The 17,849-nt window shown below is 52.3% G+C and overlaps 1 protein-coding gene across 1 annotated transcript in view; it reads left to right on the top strand.

The window, feature by feature from the left end:
- ITGAM (integrin subunit alpha M) overlaps window positions 1-11,598 on the top strand; it is a 41,882-nt gene extending 30,284 nt beyond the window's left edge. The window contains exons 14-31 of the mRNA XM_079789174.1: window positions 6-99; window positions 191-400; window positions 2,956-3,086; window positions 3,165-3,328; window positions 4,982-5,136; window positions 5,243-5,374; window positions 5,540-5,613; window positions 5,830-5,971; window positions 6,070-6,189; window positions 6,833-6,912; window positions 7,650-7,733; window positions 8,057-8,132; window positions 8,861-8,968; window positions 9,156-9,239; window positions 9,370-9,486; window positions 9,573-9,674; window positions 9,916-10,026; window positions 10,673-11,598. Coding sequence (XP_079645300.1) covers window positions 6-99; window positions 191-400; window positions 2,956-3,086; window positions 3,165-3,328; window positions 4,982-5,136; window positions 5,243-5,374; window positions 5,540-5,613; window positions 5,830-5,971; window positions 6,070-6,189; window positions 6,833-6,912; window positions 7,650-7,733; window positions 8,057-8,132; window positions 8,861-8,968; window positions 9,156-9,239; window positions 9,370-9,486; window positions 9,573-9,674; window positions 9,916-10,026; window positions 10,673-10,744 — 2,056 coding nt within the window. The 3' untranslated portion in view covers window positions 10,745-11,598. The remainder of the gene's footprint in view (window positions 1-5; window positions 100-190; window positions 401-2,955; window positions 3,087-3,164; window positions 3,329-4,981; window positions 5,137-5,242; window positions 5,375-5,539; window positions 5,614-5,829; window positions 5,972-6,069; window positions 6,190-6,832; window positions 6,913-7,649; window positions 7,734-8,056; window positions 8,133-8,860; window positions 8,969-9,155; window positions 9,240-9,369; window positions 9,487-9,572; window positions 9,675-9,915; window positions 10,027-10,672) is intronic.
- The last annotated feature ends 6,251 nt before the right edge of the window (window positions 11,599-17,849 follow it).

The raw sequence follows: 17,849 nt of genomic DNA, 5'->3' as shown, positions 1-17,849 counted from the left end.
AACAGAGATGGCAGCTCGGACCTGGTCCTCATCGGGGCTCCCCATTACTACGAGCCGACCCGGGGGGGCCGGGTGTCTGTGTGCCCCTTGCCCCGGGGGGTGAGTGGCTGAGGAGACCTGGCTGGGTGGGGCCTGGGTGTGGGGTGGAGGGGGTGCCCGGGGTGGGACTGGCGCTGTTTCTGTCCTGCAGAGGGCCAGGTGGCAGTGCCAGGCCGTTCTCCGTGGGGAGCAGGGCCACCCCTGGGGCCGCTTTGGGGCAGCCCTGACCGCGCTGGGGGACGTGAATGGGGACAAGCTGACGGACGTGGCCATCGGGGCCCCGGGGGAGCAGGAGAACCGGGGTGCTGTGTACCTGTTCCATGGGACCTCGGGGCTGGGCGTCAGCCCCTCGCACAGCCAGGTGAGGCCCCGCACTGTCTCCATCGTGGCAGTAGACTCTGCAGATCCGTCCCCTTCTCCTTCAGTGTTCCCACAGCTGCCAGGTTAGTTCTCCCATTACTCCTTTCAGAACCTTGGAAAACAGGAAGGCACTGCACCAAAACCTCCGACTCCTCAGCTCTGGATTCGTTCTTACCCAGCCCCCGAGGCCACGGGGCGCACGCACGCCCTGTGCCCTGTGCCCTGTGCGGGTGAGGGCGAGGCTTCGGGCGTGGACGGCCAGTGGGACGTGCGGCACTGTCTTCCTCTCGGCAGGCAGCCGGCAGTCCTGGTTTAGGCGGAAAGCCGCCCGCTCCGAAGACCTTCCCACTGGCCGCCTCCCAGAACCGCATGATTCGGGGGCTGTCGCTGGTGCAGTCACGCAGGGCCCCTCTCTCGGGAAATTCAGAAAAAAATTCAAATTTACAAGCAAAGTTGGAAGACTTGTACAGTGAACACTCATGTATTTACCCACATTCTACGATGAGCATTTTACTAGACTTGCTTCACCGCATAGCCATTCTCTCTCTAGTCCCTCTCATTTCTCAGTGCATTTCAAAGTAAGTTGCAACATCAGTCCACTTCACCTGTAAACATCTCAGCATGCATATCGTTAACTAGAATTCAACATTTGCTTACTGTTATTCTTAAGATCAAATTTACGAACAGGAAATGTTGCCTCTTTAGCCAGTCAATGACTATTGAGTGCATGCACCTGCTGTAACCCATCCTCCTAAGATGCAGAGCATCATCATCCCCAGAGAGTTCCCTCCTGCCCCTTCCGGTCAGTTTCTGACCCCACCCACTCTGTTGCCGAGGAAACCACAGTGCTGACTACTGTGGACCACAGGTCCGCTCCGCCCACTACACTTGCGTAGGCCCCAGTGTCTGCTCAGGCTCTTTACTGCCTGAGGCTAAGCGCCTCCTCAGCCTGTGTCAGGGACCCTCTCTCCACGGTGTGTGCAGCAGGGTTATGCCTCTTTTCATTGGCGCCTGTTGCTTCTCTGTGTAAATGGAGTTTGCAGGCTCTGGTGTGACTTTATTTTTATGACAAAAGCTTTACATGCTTGTACAAATTTATAAATCGAAGGTAAGCAGTGAAACCCTTACTTCCCTCCCCTTACCTGCACCCTAACTCACCCCACAGAGAAAATCAAGGGAAAGGGGAGGGTACTTTATGAGGCTGCACACGTGCACGCCTACCCCACAGACTTTGGAGTGAAAAACAAATGCGAAAAGGACCACCCTCGCCTAGTGTGGTATGGTTTGCATTTTTACGTGCTTTTCCCTATGACCCGGGCAGGGATGCTCGGTGTTCGGACAAGCCAATAGGCTGTGGATTTCCCAATCTCCACAGGACACACAATTTCTAAACAAAACTTCATCCCAACAGAGTACAATACATTTTCCTCAAAAAAAAAAAAAATTTGAGGTATAATGTACATCCAGTAAACTCACAAACCTTAAGTGATGAATTTTTTTTTGGACATTTTTTTTATTGAGGTATTATATGTGTACATATCTTACCATTGCCCACCCCTTACCATTGCCCCCCCCCACCCAAGTGATGAATTTTTATGTCTGTGGATCCGAGTAAGCAGCACTTATATTAAGATATACAAATTTCTGGCACCCCATGCTTCCTTTCAGTTGACAAAATCACTTAAAAAATTGTGGTAAAATATACATGACATAAAGCTCACCATTTTAAAGTGTGTACATAAAATTTCTTTTTATTTGGCTGTTACTCTTTTAGTGTTATTCTTGCAGATGGACTAGAGAGTCAAATCGCTCTTTTTTAAAAAATATGTTTTTATTGATTTCAGAGAGGAAGGGAGAGGGAGAGAGAGATAGAAACATCAATGATGAGAGAGAATTGCTGATCGGCTGCCTCCCGCACATCCCGGCTTGTGCCTTCACAGGGAATCAAACTGTGACCTCCTGGTTCATAGGCTGACGCTCAACCACTGGGACCACTGTGCCAGCCGGCCGGGCTCAAAATCGATTTTAGAGACTGATTATGGAGACGGCAATGTCCACACCTACACTCGATTTCCTCTTTATTCCCCCGGTCTCCAGGAAGCCACTGTTACTGATTCTCCATTCTTCCCAACAACATGGTTTTGCTGCTTCTTGATTGTCGTTTTAGCAAGGACTTCCCGCTGTGGGAGGTGAGGTGTGAGCGCTTCCCGACCCCCTGGGCCACGCCTTCCACCCCTCCCCCCACTCCTGATATTTACAGGACGATTTGGGTTAGATCAGTATTCAGACCAGGTAAATGAGACTCAGCTGAGTCAAATAGTATGCTGTGCCACTTCTTTCCTGTAAAACTGTTTGTTTCCTAAAAACCCCGGCTGACTAAAGGAAACTTTGGGTGCCATCTGAAGACTGTGGTCTAAAGCTGAATGGCTGCCCCAATTCCTTGAGAAATCATGGGAGATGAGACTTGAATGGTGACTTGGGTCACCTGGGGCAACTGGCTCACACGCTTCCCGTTCTCTCCCGCTCCCTTCCTCCCCTGCTCTTTTCTGTCCTCAGCGGATTGCAGGCTCCCAGCTCTCCCCCACGCTCCAGTATTTCGGGCAGTCACTGAGTGGGGGCCAGGACCTCACGATGGACGGCTTGATGGACCTGGCTGTGGGGGCGCAGGGGCAGGCGCTGCTGCTCAGGTGAGACCCCCTTTCAGAGCACACCTGGCTGCCTTCCCTTTAAGGGGCAGCTTAAGGACACCCCTGGTGTCTCTGCAGGTCCCAGCCTGTGCTGAGAGTTGAGGTGACCATGATCTTCACGCCCAGGGAACTGGCGAGGAGTGTGTTTGAGTGTCGGGAAAATGTGGTGAGAGGCCTAACTGCGGGGGAGGTCAGAGTCTGCCTCCGTGTGCAGAAGAGCACCGGGGACCGGCTGAGACCAGGTGAGGCTCTGGGGGAAGTCTCAGCGGGTTGAGTGGCGGGAGCATTGACAGCTGGCTCAGCCTTCTTGGCCGTTCAGAGCAACGTGCTCACGGGCTCCCACAGCCTCCTCTGAGCTCGGCTGGAGCAAGCGGGTGAGTCCCCTGCTGGGTGGGGAGGCCCAGAACACCCTGTGGAAGAAGCGAGCCTCTGGCATTCTCTTACTCTCTCAGTTCTCCTGATAACCCCCCCCCCCCCTCAACCTCACCTGTGAATTAACTGGGATCTTTTTTATTTTTTAATGGGGAACTCTTTTAAAGGGGAGTCTGTGTCGATGAAGCTAAACACAAATTCACAAAGCACTCAGACATGCATTTCATCGTAAGGAACTTGACTTTTTTCTACTTTTAAAGAGCGACATTGTGCTGGGGTGAGGGATAGTAGTGGGGGTACTAGAGAGAAATAGGGGGAGTTCATAGAATTACGTTTCTAGCAGGAATCTTACTGGGCTGAGGAGACAGCAGCCAGCATGGCTAGAAATTGAAAGCAAAGTCTTGGAGATTAGAGGATTGCAGAGAAAGTACCCCCAACTCTACATAGAAATGCCTTCCAAGTCCTTTGCAGGTCAGTACTCCAAGGAGCTCAGTTGATGACAGCAACTGGAGAGCTAAAGAGCTGAGCAAAAATTCAGCAGCTTCGTGCTGCTGGGGAAATGGAGATTTAGGAGGGGCCTTTGTAAACAAAGTGTTCATTCTATTGGGACAATGTCCATTGAGTCCAGCAATCAGGAGAAACAATAGACAATAGAAATAGACCCACAGGTGATTCATAAATTAGAGTCATCAGACAGGAATTCAAAATGATGGAGAACCTCAGAAAAGACTTGAAATTCATAAAATAGAGTCAAATGGAAACTCTAGCCCTGAAAAACATGCTAACTGAAATGAAGAATTCAATAAATAGATTCAATAGAAGATTAGAAGCAGAACAGAGAATTACTGTAGTGACCTGGAAGGTAAAGCAATTAAAAATATACAGATTAACAGAAAGAGAGAAAAGGATGAAAACTATAGAAAGAAACCATTAGAGATGTATGGGACATGGTGAAAGATCTAATAAACATTGATTGGAATTCCAATAGGGAGGGAGAGAGGGAGAGAGAGAGAGAGAGAGAGAGAGAGAGAGAGAGAGAATAAGAAAGAAGCAACAGTTAAAAAAATAGTGAAGAATTTTCTAAAACTGGTGAAGGATATCAAGATTCTCTATCAAAGTAGGATACATAGAAAGGAAATCACACCATGGTACATTACACTGGTGTACACAACACTATAGATTGTACTAGATCAAGGCACAAACTGCTGAAGACCAAAGACAAAGAAAATAAGTTAAAAGCCGCCAGGAAAAAACATGTTGTTTTCTAGTAACAGAACAGCTGCCATGTATTGAGCACCTACTATGTGGCAGCACTGTGCTACGTGCGTTGCAGACACTATTTCATTTCATTTTCACCACTGCGAAGGCACAGTTATTGTCCTCAATTCAAAAATAAGGAATTGAGACTTAAAGAGGTCAGAGAAGCTGCCCAAAGTCACACAGCTGGGGAGCAGGGAGCTGGGCGCACCTGCCTGTCTGACTCCCAGGCCAGGCTGCTCAGCACTGTGGTGCCTGCCCCTCAGGAGAGATCCAGAGCACTGTCACCTATGACCTGGCTCTAGACTCCACTCGCCCACGTCCCCGGGCCATCTTAGAGGAGACGAAGAACAACACACGCAGACAGACCCGGGTCTTGGGGCTGAGTCAGACGTGTGAGACGCTGAAGCTACAGTTACCGGTGAGCAGGAAGTAGCCACAGGGCCCTCCCAGCACCGGGGATGGGGGCAGGGGGGCGCGGGCAGGGGAAGCTGAGAAGGCAGACCCCAACCACCACTATCTCTCAGGAATGTGTAGAGGACTCAGTGACCCCCGTTGTCCTGCGCCTCAACTTCTCTCTGGAGGGGCGGCCCTTGTCCTCCTACGGGAACCTGCGGCCCGTGCTGGCTGTGGACGCTCCGACTCTCTTCACAGCCTCGGTGAGTCCTAGAGCGGGCCCTGCAGGGCCTGGGAGGGACCAGAGGCCAAGATGGTTGAAACTCATTTTATTTCACGTCAACATTTTATTTTATTGTTTCATTTCACCATGAAATCGTTTCACTATTTCCTTTCATTTCGTTTCATCAGACCCTATTTCTTCGCAGCTTCCCTTTGAGAAGAACTGTGGCAATGACAGTGTCTGCCAGGATGCCCTCAGCGTCAGCTTCAGTTTCAGGAAGTGAGTTTCTCTTCCCCGTTGCTGCCTCCCAGCCTCCGCTGGGACCGGTGCTCGCCTCCCCCGCCCCGGGAGCCGGCACAGCAGCTGCTTTGGAGGTGTCTGCGGGGCTGCCCACCGCTGTCTTCTCTCTCCAAGTGCCCACGCCCCTTTCCCCCAGAGCCGACTTCCCACAGGGAGGCCCTCAGCATCTCATGGCCTGGCTTGTTCCCCCCACAGCCTGCACACCCTGGTGGTGGGTGGTCCCCGGAACTTCAACGTGACGGTGACCGTGAGGAACCAGGGCGAGGACTCCTACAGCACTCGGGTCGCCTTCTTCTACCCGCCTGGCTTGTCCTATCGGATGGTGTCAGGGGTCCAGGTAGCCAAATACTTCCCAGGCTCCACCTGGCCTTGCTTTCTGGGTCCCCAGGCCCGTGGCTGACGTCACCACCTCTGTCTGCCTCCCTTGCCTTCCAGTCCCAGCACTCATGGCGATCCTGGCGTGTGAACTGTGATTCTGACCCCTCCACCCAAACCAGCACCTTGCACAGCGGCAGCTGCAGCATAAACCGCCCCATCTTCCCAGGCAACTCAGAGGTCAGGTTGCGGACCCCCCTCACCTTTTCTCCTTTGTCTTCTTCTGAATTCCCTTTTTCTCCTCCTCCTCCTCCTCCTCCTCCTCCTCCTCCTCCTCCTCCTTCCCTTCCCCCACCTTCTCCTCTTCCTTCTCCTCCTCCTTCCTCTTATTCGTATAGCTTCCTTTTTTGAGAAACAGCTTTACTGAGATATAATTCAAATACCACCCCACCCGCCCATTTAAAGCATTCCCATTCGATGGCTCCTAGGTTGTTCACAGACTTGTGCATCCATCACCACGATCCATTTTAGAATATTTTCTTACCCCAAGAAATGACTCTGCTCCCCTTAGCCATCAGCCCCCGTTCTCCCATTTCTCCCAGCCCCAGGCAACCACTAGCCCCCTGTCCGCCTCCAGACTCTCCCATCCTGGACATGTCGCACCCGTGCATCCTGTAGCGTGTGGTCCTCTGCGACCAGCTCCTTTCACGCAGCAGCAGGTTTTGAAGGATCATCCCCGTTGCAGAACTTCATTCCTTTCGCCTGCCGAGCGCTGTTCCGTTAGACGGATGCACCACACCTGACTTACTCGTGCTTCCACCAAGGAACATCTGGTTGTTTCTTCCCTCCTATTTTTGTTAGTCTCTCCTTTCTCCAACTCCAGGTCACCTTTAACATCACATTGGACGTGGACTCTGATGCTTCCCTTGGAGACAGACTGCTTCTCAAGGCCAATGTGACCAGGTACGGCTCTTGCTTCAGCTCATTCATTCAACAAACACGGAATGAACACCCACCCTGTGCCAGGCGTTGGGCCCAGGGCTGGTGGGACAGGGATGGACGAGACGCTGACTGCTCTCACAGAGGTTATCACTTAGCGGCAAAGGCAGACGGGGGCGCGGGCGGGTACCATAACTGCAATGGGCTGTCCTGTGTTCTCGGGAGCTTGGTGCTCAGAGAGGAATCCCGGGGAAGACGTGCTGAGGCTGTGAGTGGGCCAAATAAAGGCACAGATTGAGGGGGCTGTGAGGACGGAATGAAGGAGGAGCCGGAGCTGGAAAGATGGGACCGTGTGGGGGCGTGGCCCAGGCACCGGACGGAGGGTTTAAGGAGAGGCTGAAAGGTTGGCATAAACTGAGATAGTGTCATAAACTGGCTGATGGGTGCTGTCAGGACGTCTGCAGTGTGACCTGGGCGTGACAGGGTCACATTTGCATGGTAGAAAGACCACCCCCGGGGAGGGCTGGGGCTTGGGGGCGGGGGTGGGGAGGTGGGGGGAGCAGTTTCGAATTCAGGGACCAGTGAGAAGAAGGCAGCACAGACATCCAGGAAGTGGGGGTGGGCCTGGGCGAGGGGGAGGCAGGGGTGGAGAGCAGTGGTGGCTGGGATGCAGAGAGAACTAACTGGGTGGTTGGTTTGAGGTGGAGGGAGAGGGAGAGGGAGAGGGGGAGGGAGAAGGAAAGCTCTCTGTCTCCCTTCAGTGAGAACAACTCGCCGAGAACCAACCAAACGGAGTTCCAGCTGGCGCTGCCTGTGAAGTACGCGGTCTACATGGTGGTCGCCAGGTGCTGCGCCCAGAGCCCCCTCCCGCTGCACAGGGGCTGGGCGGGCCATTGAGCACCTGTGTGTGTCAGTCTGCACACGTGTGCCTGTGTGCCCTGAGGATAAGTGAGCATGTGTGCATGAGCATGTGTGTGTGCATGTGCATGTGCGTGCACATGTGTGTGAGGCCCAGCCACACACATCCCCCCTGCACTCCATCCTGCTCACACCCTCTCAGGCCTGCCTTACCCATGTGCCTATTTACCCCTTACACACGTAGTCCGAGACTCCCTTCCAGAACATTCCTGATGTTCTCTCACCTGCTCCTTCTTCTTTCTACCATCAGCCGTGAGGGCTCCGTCAAATATCTCAGCTTCCCAGCTTCAAAGAAGACCAGCCATGTTATAAACCATCAATATCAGGTGGGGAGCCGAGAGGCCGGGCCGGGGTGCAGAATACCGATGGGAAGCGTGCGTCGGGGGCCTGCTGGGTGCCAGGCTCTGTCCAAGCTCGCTCTCCCTCTACACACACAGGCGTGCACTCACGTATGTGCACACAGGCATCCCTCGGTATCCGCGGGACGTCAGTTCCAGGATCCCCCCTTACCCAAATCCGTGATGCTCACGCCCCGTGGATAAATGGTGCCGTATTTGCACATAACCCACGCACACCCCGGACGGCGGAGAACCCGGAGTGCAGTGTAGACGCGATGTCAACAGTCGCTGTTCTGTATTGCTTAGGCTTAGGGAATAATGACAAGGAAAAGAAGTCAGCACAGGTTCGGCAACCGCCGGAGGCCTAGCTGCATAGCACACACCAGCAACAACGTCACATTTTCTCTGAGTATTTTCGGCGCCCAACCCGTGGGTGCAGAGGGGCGGCTGTACACACACGTGCACAATTCACTCCTGTTACCGTCATAACGACTGCGGCGGAGGCAGGGCCCCGCTTACAGATAACCGGGCTCAGCGGGTTAACAGCGGGTGCCCACTCCCTGCCCCCCACAAAGCGCAGGTGGCAGGCGCTTGGCCTCCGGGGCTTGGTCCCCGGTGCCCTGGGCAGGGGGGGGGGGAGGCAAGGGGTTGGGGGGGGGGGGGTGCTGAGTGCAGCGCAGCGAGGCCGGCCCCTCAGACCGCCCCGCCGCTTGCAGTTCACCAACCTGGGGCGGAGGAGCCCCCGCATCAGCGTGGTGCTCTGGGTCCCCATCCGGCTGAACCAGGTGCCCGTGTGGGGCGACCCCGACGCCGTCTTCTCCCCGGTAAGCCCAGCGGGGCCTGAGGAGGGGCCCCGCCCTCCCCCCACCGCCCTGGTCTTCCCTAAGAGGTTTCCTCTGCTGGGTTTGGGGGCCATTGCTGACCGGCTCTTGGACCTGGGACATCTCCCCCTCCTTCGGGGTGCACCCAGGAGCCCTCAGTCTCCCTTCACAGCGCCCCCTCTTTCCTCAGAACCTGAACAGGACGTGCCGCAGGGAGGAGAGGGTGCCCCCTCGCTCCAGCTTCCTGGCTGAGCTGAGCAAGGCTCCGGTGCTGGTAAGACCCCGGTAACCCCAGCTCCAGCCACGCGGGGACTCAGCACCGCCCCCTGCCGGGTGCCGGGGGCCGGGGCGGCGCGTGGGGCGGGCTCTGGCCCAGCTTCCCCAGACCCCCTCCGCCCGCCCAGAACTGCTCCATCGCGGTGTGCCTGCGAGTCCAGTGTGACTTCGCCGAGTCCTTCGGCAGCCGGGAGGAGTTCAGCGTCAACCTCACGGGCAGCCTCTCCTTTGACTGGTACATCCAGGTAAGCGGGGCCCGGGGCCCAGCGGGTCCGGACGCGAGGCTGCCGGCTGCCGAGGCCCGGGCCCAGCGCTGCCTCTCCCCCCGCAGACTCCGCACAACCACCTTCAGGTTGTGAGCACAGCGGAGATCCTGCTGGATGACCGGAGGTTTGCCCAGCTCCCAGGACAGGAGGCCTTAGTGAGGGCCCAGGTATCTCTGTCTGGGGCGCAGAGGGGCTCCCGGAAGGGGGAGGGGAGGCTGGATTGTGGGGCTGTCTGGGCAAAGAGAGGGAGACTGAGAGAGGTGGGCAGGAGGGGGAGTGAGGGCTGGGGTTGGGGGCACGGGGAGGGGTCAGTTATTAGGTCCAGGGTGCAAGGTCTGCCTGGGGAACCTCCAGAAACCAGAGCCTATCTCCCCTGGCGCGTCCCTCTCTTCCCCTTCCCCGCCCCAGACAGAGACCAAGGTGGAGCCATATGAGGTGCACGACCCGGTCCCGCTCATCGTGGGCAGCTCCGTGGGGGGGCTGGTGCTCCTCGGCCTCATCACAGCCGCAATGTACAAGGTACCCCTGGGCGCCCTCTGCCTGCCCCTCCCGCCCCCTCGCTGCTTCCTTTCGGGTTTGACAGCCGCAGTGCAGCCGCTGGGTGACCTTTGGCCCGCCCCAGGGCCTCAGCTTCTTCAGCTGTGAAATGGGAACATAAATACGCATTTGGTGAAGGGAATTGAGTTAATTCGTGCAGAGCACCTGGAGTGCCCGGTGCAGAGTGACCACTACATCAGGAGCAGTTCTCCTCCTTCTATTTCATTTTCTTTCTTTCCTGGCCCCAGTCTTTTTAAAAAATATATTTTTATTGATTTCAGTGAGGAAGGGAGAGGGAAAGAGAGATAGAAACACCAATGATGAGAGAGAATCATTGAGCGGCTGCCTCCTGCACGCCCCCTACTGGGGATCAAGCCCACAACCCAGGCATGTGCCCTTGGCCGGAATGGAACCTGGGACCCTTCAGTCCACAGGCTGATGCTCTAGCCACTGAGCCATACCAGCTAGGGCCCCAATATCGATGCCATCTTCCTCCCTGCCCCACTTTCCCCAGGTCCCTTCTGTACTCTGACACATTATCCGTTGCACCTCTTGCTCCCTCTGTCTCCACTCGGGGTCTGCGTGGCCCTGGCCTTGTGGCCTTGACTCCCCTGATCCTGCCCCACAGCTCGGCTTCTTCAAGCGGCAGTACAAGGACATGATGAGTGAAGCCGCTCCTGAAGCCGCCCCGCCCCAGTAGCTGCTCCTGCCCGCTGCGTGGCGTCTTCTGCAGCAAGCAGGACTCTGGTTAGACCAACGCACCGGCTGCTAGACAGACACGTCCGTCCGTCCGTCCGTCCGTCCGTCCACCCGGAGACTGGTGGTGATGTCTCACTCAGAAAAGACCTGCTTGGGTTTCCATTTCCATTCATGTGTGTGTGCGCGAGTGTGTGGGTTGTGTGTCTCAGATGTCTCGTGCCTGGGGGCCAGAAGCTTTGGCAAACCCTCTCAGGCACCGGGAATGCTTGGGCTCGCGGCGTGTGGGTGAAGGCGCCATTCAGCCTTCCTCCAGGACAGAGGTGACGGCAGCTCCTGCGGGAGGACTTGAAGGGAAGGCAGCAGATGCCGTCGCTGCTGAAGGAAGTGAGGCCTCCCTTCGCGGGCGAGCACGCACACCTGCAGAAGCTGGACAGCCAGGACCCAGGCCGCACGGGGGAGCCACGCTAAGGCCCAGACCTGGTCGGCCAACAGGAGCCTGTCAACCCCTCCACACCAGAGCTAAAAACGTCCAATAGGCAGTGACACACCTCCCTTTACCATTTATTGACTGTTTTAATGTTACTTTTAGTTTTTGAATTGGTAAACCTGTTCATAGTGTAAGTCAAAAGTCTCCCTTCCAGCCTGATCGCCCCAGCCATTAAGTCACTTCTGAAGGGCAGTCAAGTCCATGTGTTTTTGGGTCTCCTTCCCGAGGACTCTAGGCATATGTAAATGCGCGCACACACACACTTTTCACACAAATGATAGCACAGGCTATTTACCCTCTTCTGCATCAGGCCTTTTTCATGAATATAGCTCAGCCATTGTTTCATATAAGACATAAAGTACTTTTTCATTCTTTTATACAGCTCACCAGTAGTTCATTGTGTCATGAATCATAATGCACTTAACCAGTCTCCTTTTGATATCTTAGTTCCAATCTCTTGTGATTAAAACGATGGTGAATTAATAAGTTGAATATATGCCATTTTTGCATATGTGTAAAGATAATTTGAAGGATATATTCCCAGAGGTTTGCGTTCTCCCCAAAGCAAACCCAAGATAAGAGTTTCAGTGAAGGAATTTCATTTCGGAGTGGAAGCAGGAAATACCCATAGAGAACAGAAGGCCTATAACAGGACTTGCAAAGGGAGCCGCATTGCGATTGGTAGGAAGGGCGGAGACAGAAAGCACCGGCCCTGCTCCCACGAGTGGCAGCCGAGATCCCAGCGCGACAGCTCAGCTGCAGAGGTTCCCCCTGAGGGGCACAGGGTCTCACCCCCAGCCAGGCTCCCCAGCCCGGACAGCAGAGCCAGGTGCCCTCTCAGGCACAGGAGTTCATTCATAACATCTGGCTGTGAACATCAGCAGGGATTCTGTCTGCCAGGGAGAGATGGGAGTCTGCTAGAGACACAGGTGCCCTCTTAAAGAGCCAATGCACAAAATCTCATTTGCAGCCCTCCTCCCCCTTCTTCCATGGGCTCTAACAGTAGGAGGGCATAGCAGACGGGAATCATGTGAGGAGAGACTGGTGTTTGTGGCTCTGGGAGAGAGCTCAAGGGACAGCTGCTGGGAACTCTGTGCAGATACTGTCTTTCTTGAGTGGAGCACTCCCCTCCATACGGCATCGGCCTGGGGGAAAGCAATAGGCCCACCCTCTGGACTCCCTCTCGCCCCACTCTGCAGAGCTTGCACCCTGTTGAGTAGTCAGCTGCCTGGGCTGGGGTGTGGCGGCCTGGGTAGATGCAGGGGGTATCAGTGCCTGAGTGGTGTGGCTTTGGGTCAGGGGCCATTCTCTCCCCACTTTCCCATGAGCCTGGCTGGTGCCTCCCCTTCATGGGAGACCCTTTCGCCCCTCCCTCCAGGCTCCAGGGGGCCCCACCCTCTCAACATCTGGTGGCCCCACTCTGCCACGGTCCGGGCAGAACCTCGGACAGACTGAGTTGTGTGGCTCTAGGACAGGGGCCATCTTTCCCGCCCAAGCCCAACCAGTGCAGGACCCTGACTCACTGAGAGCCCACCTCATGCAACTTGAATACCTTCACGTGGCCAAATCTTGGTCTGTTTGGGCCTGGTAAACTCTGCTGGCCTCACTCTGACAACTTCCTGAGACCCCGCCACACAACAAAGGTCTGCAGACGCCTGGCAGGGGCAGCTAGACTTGGTGTACCCTGAGACTTTTGCTGAGTGGCCTCGGACCCAGCACGGGTACAGAGTTTGAACCTGTATCAATCTGATGAAGACCGCTCACCCCTACCTGGTGACTCACTGAGAACCTACCCCATGCAACTGGAATACTGCCAGAGGCTCTTTGAGTGACTGAGCCTAAGAGGCAACCAGCAGGCAGAGGTGGATCTCAGGGAGACTTGGGACTTTTGCTGAGCTGCCCCAGGACCTGTGCTGGTAGAACCTGGCCTTGGTGCATAGGTTGGTCCTTCCTTTGCACATTTAGCCTCAGCTGAGGCAGCCAGCAAACTGTGGATTGCTTTGTAGCTCCAAACAGGTTGCCCAGGGTCAGTCACAGGCAGCACCTGACATGGGCCTACACCAGAGCCCCTTCCAAAGGCCTCAGAAACAACACACCCAAGTGTCCAGCTTCAGAAAATATCACAGGATCCAGTTAGCTTCACAAACAGCCCTTCCAAGGGGAGATCTTGGCTGCCATCAGACCTTGCTGAGGCAAATTCCTCTTCATGTGGTCAGCACCTGCATAGCAGCTCACATGTAAGCCAGCCTGAGGGTCGATCCCCCACACAAATGGGCCAATAGCAATCAAGACTCACCACAAAACCCACACAACAGACATTCCTGGAGCACCCAGATCAGGTAATCAAGGAGACAGTGCCACTAGGTCTCACAGGACATCTACTACATAAGGACACTCTACCAAGACTGGGAGTTATAGCAGATATGACTCCCAGTCTTGGTAGAGTGTCCTTATGTAGCTAATAGATAGAAACAAACACAAAGAGGCAGACAAAATGGGGAGACAAAGAAACATGCCCCAAATAAAAGAACATGAGAAATCTCCAGAAAAAGAGCTAAATGAATGGAGGCAAGCAATTTACCAGATATAGAGTTAAAAATGTTTATAAAGATTCTCAAGGAACTCAGTGAGAACTTCAACAAAGAGATAGCAAGCCCAGTCGGTGTGGCTAAGTGGTTGAGAATTGACCTATAAACTAGTAGGTAACAGATCGATTCCTGGTCAGGATACATACCCGGGTGGTAGGCTCCATCCCCCAGTGAGGGCATGCAGGAGGCCAACAATCAATGATTCCCCTTCATCATTGATGTTTCTATCCTTCTCTTCTTCTCCTTTCCTCTCTGAACTTAATTAAAAAAATATTTTTTAGAAAAGAGATAGCAAGCATAAAAAAGGACATAGAAACTGTAAAAAAAGAACAAGTCAGAAATGAGAATACAATATTTGAAATTAAGTATACACCAGAAGGAATAATAATAAGTTGGATGAGGAAGAGGATAAAATCAGCAATTTGTAAGATAGGGTAGAAAAAAAGAAGCAAACAAGAGGAGAAAAAAAATTTTTAAATGAGGATAATTTAAGGGACCTTGAGGACAACATGAAGCATAACAACATCTGCATCATAGAGGTACCAGAAGGAGAAGAGAGAAGGCAAGGGAGCAATTTGAAGAAATGACTGAAAACTTTCCTAACTTGATGAAAGAGAAAAACACACAAATTCAGGAAGCACAGAGAATCCTAAGCAGGATGAACCCCAAAAGGCCCACACCAATACACATCATAATTAAAATGGCAAAGGTTAAGGACAAACGAAAATGAGAACACAATCCAAAACCTATGGGACAGAGCGAAAGCAGTGCTCAGAGGGAAATTCATAGCATTACAGGCCTACCTCAAGAAACAAGAAAAACCTCAAATAAACATTCTAACTTCACACTTAAAGAAGCTAGAAAAAGAACAACAAAGCCCAAAGTAAGTAGAAGAAAGGAAATAATAAAGATCAGAGCAGAAATAAATAAAATGGGATCTAAAAAAACAATATGTAAGATCAATAAAACCAAGAGCTGGTTCTTTGAAAATATAAACATAATTGTCAAACCTTTAACTAGACTCATCAAGAAAAAATGGGAGTCGACCCTAATAAATAAAGTCAGTAATGAAAGAGAAGTAACAAGTGACTCCACAGAAATACAAGGGATTGTAAGAAAATATTACAAACAACAAATTGGACAATATGGACAAATTCCTAGAAACACACAATATTCCAAAACTAAGTCAGGAAAAATCAGAAAATCTGAATAGACTAATTACAGCTAAAGAAATTGAAGCAGTAAAAAACAAAACTCTCCCAAAAAACAAAAGTCTTGGACCAGATGACTTTACACATGAATTTTACCAAACACTTAAAGAAGAACTAACACCTATTCTTCTCAAACCATTCCAAAAAATTCTATACAGGGAAGACTTCCAAGCTCATTTTATGAGGCTAGAATTATTCTAATTTTAAAGCCAGATAAAGATACTACAAAAAAAATTATAGGTTAATAGCCTTGATGAACATAGATGCTAAAACCTTTAATTAAATATTAACAAACCTGATGCAGTAATACATATACCATGATCAAGTGGGATTTATTCCGGGGATGCAGGTAGGTACAGTATCCACAAATCAATAAATGATAAGCCACATAAACAAAATGAAGGATAAAAATCACATGAACATATCAACAGATGCAGAAAAAGCATTTGATAAAAATCCAGCATACACTTATGATAAAAACTCTCAGCAAAGTGGGAATAGAGGGAACATACCTCAATATAATAAAGGCTATATATGACAAACCTACAGCCAAAATCATACTCAATGGGCCAAAACGAAAAATGTTTATCTTAAGATTAGGAGCAAGACAGGGATGTCAATTTTCATGACTCAATATTATTCAACACTAGAGGCCCGGGGCAAGAATTCATGCACTGGTGGGGTCTGGCTGCCCCCACCCCCCGCCGATGGGGGCCGATTGACTCCCCCAGATTGGGGGGGAGAAGATGCGGAGGTTGCCTGGCTGGCCCAGCCCCTTATTGGGGTGAGGGGGGCGGACCGGGGGTGGGCCTGGCCAGGGAGGAGCCATGGGCAGTTGGCTGGCCAGTCCTGCCCCTGATCCAGCCGGGGTCGGCCAGGGGGAGGGGCCACCCCCCCCCCCCACGTTGGGCCAGTTGGCCAGCCACAGTGCGCATCATAGCGACTGGTCATTCTGGTCGTTCCAGTGTTCCGGTTGCTTGGCTTTTATATATATAGATAGTACTGGAAGTCCTAGCCACAGCAATCACACAAAAAGCAGGGGAAAAGGCATCAAAATTGAAAAGGAAGAAATAAAATTGTCATTTGCAGATGGCATAACACTGTATATAGAGAACCCTAAATATTCCACCAAAAAACTACTAGAACTAATAAATGAAGTCAGTAAAGTAGTAGGATACAAAATAAATATCCAGGAACAGTTGCATTTAACAAATACACACACACACACACACACACACACACACACACACACACACACACACTAGAGGCCCAGTGCACGAAATTTGTGCACGGAGGGGGGGTGTCCCTCAGCCCTGCCTGCACCCTCTCCAATCTGGGACCCCTCGAGGGATGTCCGACTGCCCGTTTAGGCCCAATACCAGATCAGGCCTAAACGGGCAGTTGGACATCCCTCTCACAATCCAGGACTGCTGGCTCCCAACTGCTCACCTGCCTGCCTTCCTGATTGCCCCTAAATCGCTTCTGCCTGCCAGCCTGATCACCCTCTAACCACTCCCATGCCAGCCTATTGATGTCTAACTGCTCCCCTGCCAGCCTGTTTGCCCCCAACTTCCCTCCTCTGCCGGCCTGGTCAACCCTAACTGTCATCCCCTGCAGGGTTGATTGCCTCTCAACTGCCCTCCCTTGCAGGCCTGGTGCCTCCCAACTGCCCTCCCCTGCTGGCCATCTTGTGGTGGCCATCTTGTGTCCACATGGGGGCAGGGGGCCAGCTGGTTTGCCCTGAAGGGTGTCCTGGATTAGGGTGGGGCTCCCTTGGGGCGTGGAGCGGCCTGGGCGAGGGGCCTGTGGTGGTTTGCAGGCCAGCCACGCCCCTGGCGACCCAAGCAGAGGCCCTGGTATCTGGAATTTATTTACCTTCTACAATTGAAACTTTGTAGCCTGGAGCGGAGCCAAGCCTCCTGCTCGATCTGTGGCTGCCGCCATTTCTGTTTGGATTTGTTTACCTTCTATAATTGAAACTTTGTATCCTTGAGTGGAAAGCTTGGCTTCTTCTGTTGCTGGGGAAACTCAAGCCTCCCTTCTGGTAGCTATCTTGGCTGAGGTTAATTTGCATACTCGCCCTGATTGGCTGGTGGGTGTGGCTTGGCTGGTGGGCATGGCCTGTGTAGCAGAGTGATGGTTAATTTGCATATTACTCTTTTATTTTTTTTTTAATTTATTTTTTAATTTCTTTATTGATTAAGGTGTCACATATTTGTCCTCATCCCCCCATTCCCATCCCACACCCCTCCCCACGGATGCCCCAACCCCCTGTTGAACTTAACCATTGGTTAGGCTCATATGCATGCACACAAGTCCTTTGGTTGATCTCTCCCCCCTCCCCCCATCCTCCCCTATCCTCCCTCTGAGGCCCGATAGTCCAATCGATGCCTCCTTGTTTCTGGTTCTGTTCTTGTTCATCAGTCTATGTTGTTCATCATTTCCCCTAGATGAGCGAGATCATGTGTCACTAGAGATATACTTATATGAACTGAATGTGAGACGAGCAATAATAGTTATGCTGACAGGCAAATGAATCAGTCTGTAGTGAGTTTCTTTCTGGACCAACAGTTCTTTTGAGACCCAATAAAATTTATTAGAGAGGATATATATATATATATATATATATATATATATATATATATATATATTTTTTTTTTTTTCAGAGAGGAAGAGAGAGGGAGAGAGAGGTAGAAACATTAACGATGAGAGAGAATCATTGATTGGCTGCCTCTTGCATACCCCTAACTGGGGATTGAGCCCACAACCTGGGCATGTGCCCTGATTAGGAATTGAACTGTGACTTCCTGGTTCATGGGT

Source organism: Cnephaeus nilssonii (genome assembly GCF_951640355.1).
Source record: "Cnephaeus nilssonii genome assembly, chromosome: 2".
Classification (NCBI taxonomy): Eukaryota; Metazoa; Chordata; class Mammalia; order Chiroptera; family Vespertilionidae; genus Cnephaeus; species Cnephaeus nilssonii.
The sequence above is the reverse complement of the archived record's forward strand: the minus strand, read 5'-3'. Positions and strand labels throughout refer to the sequence as shown.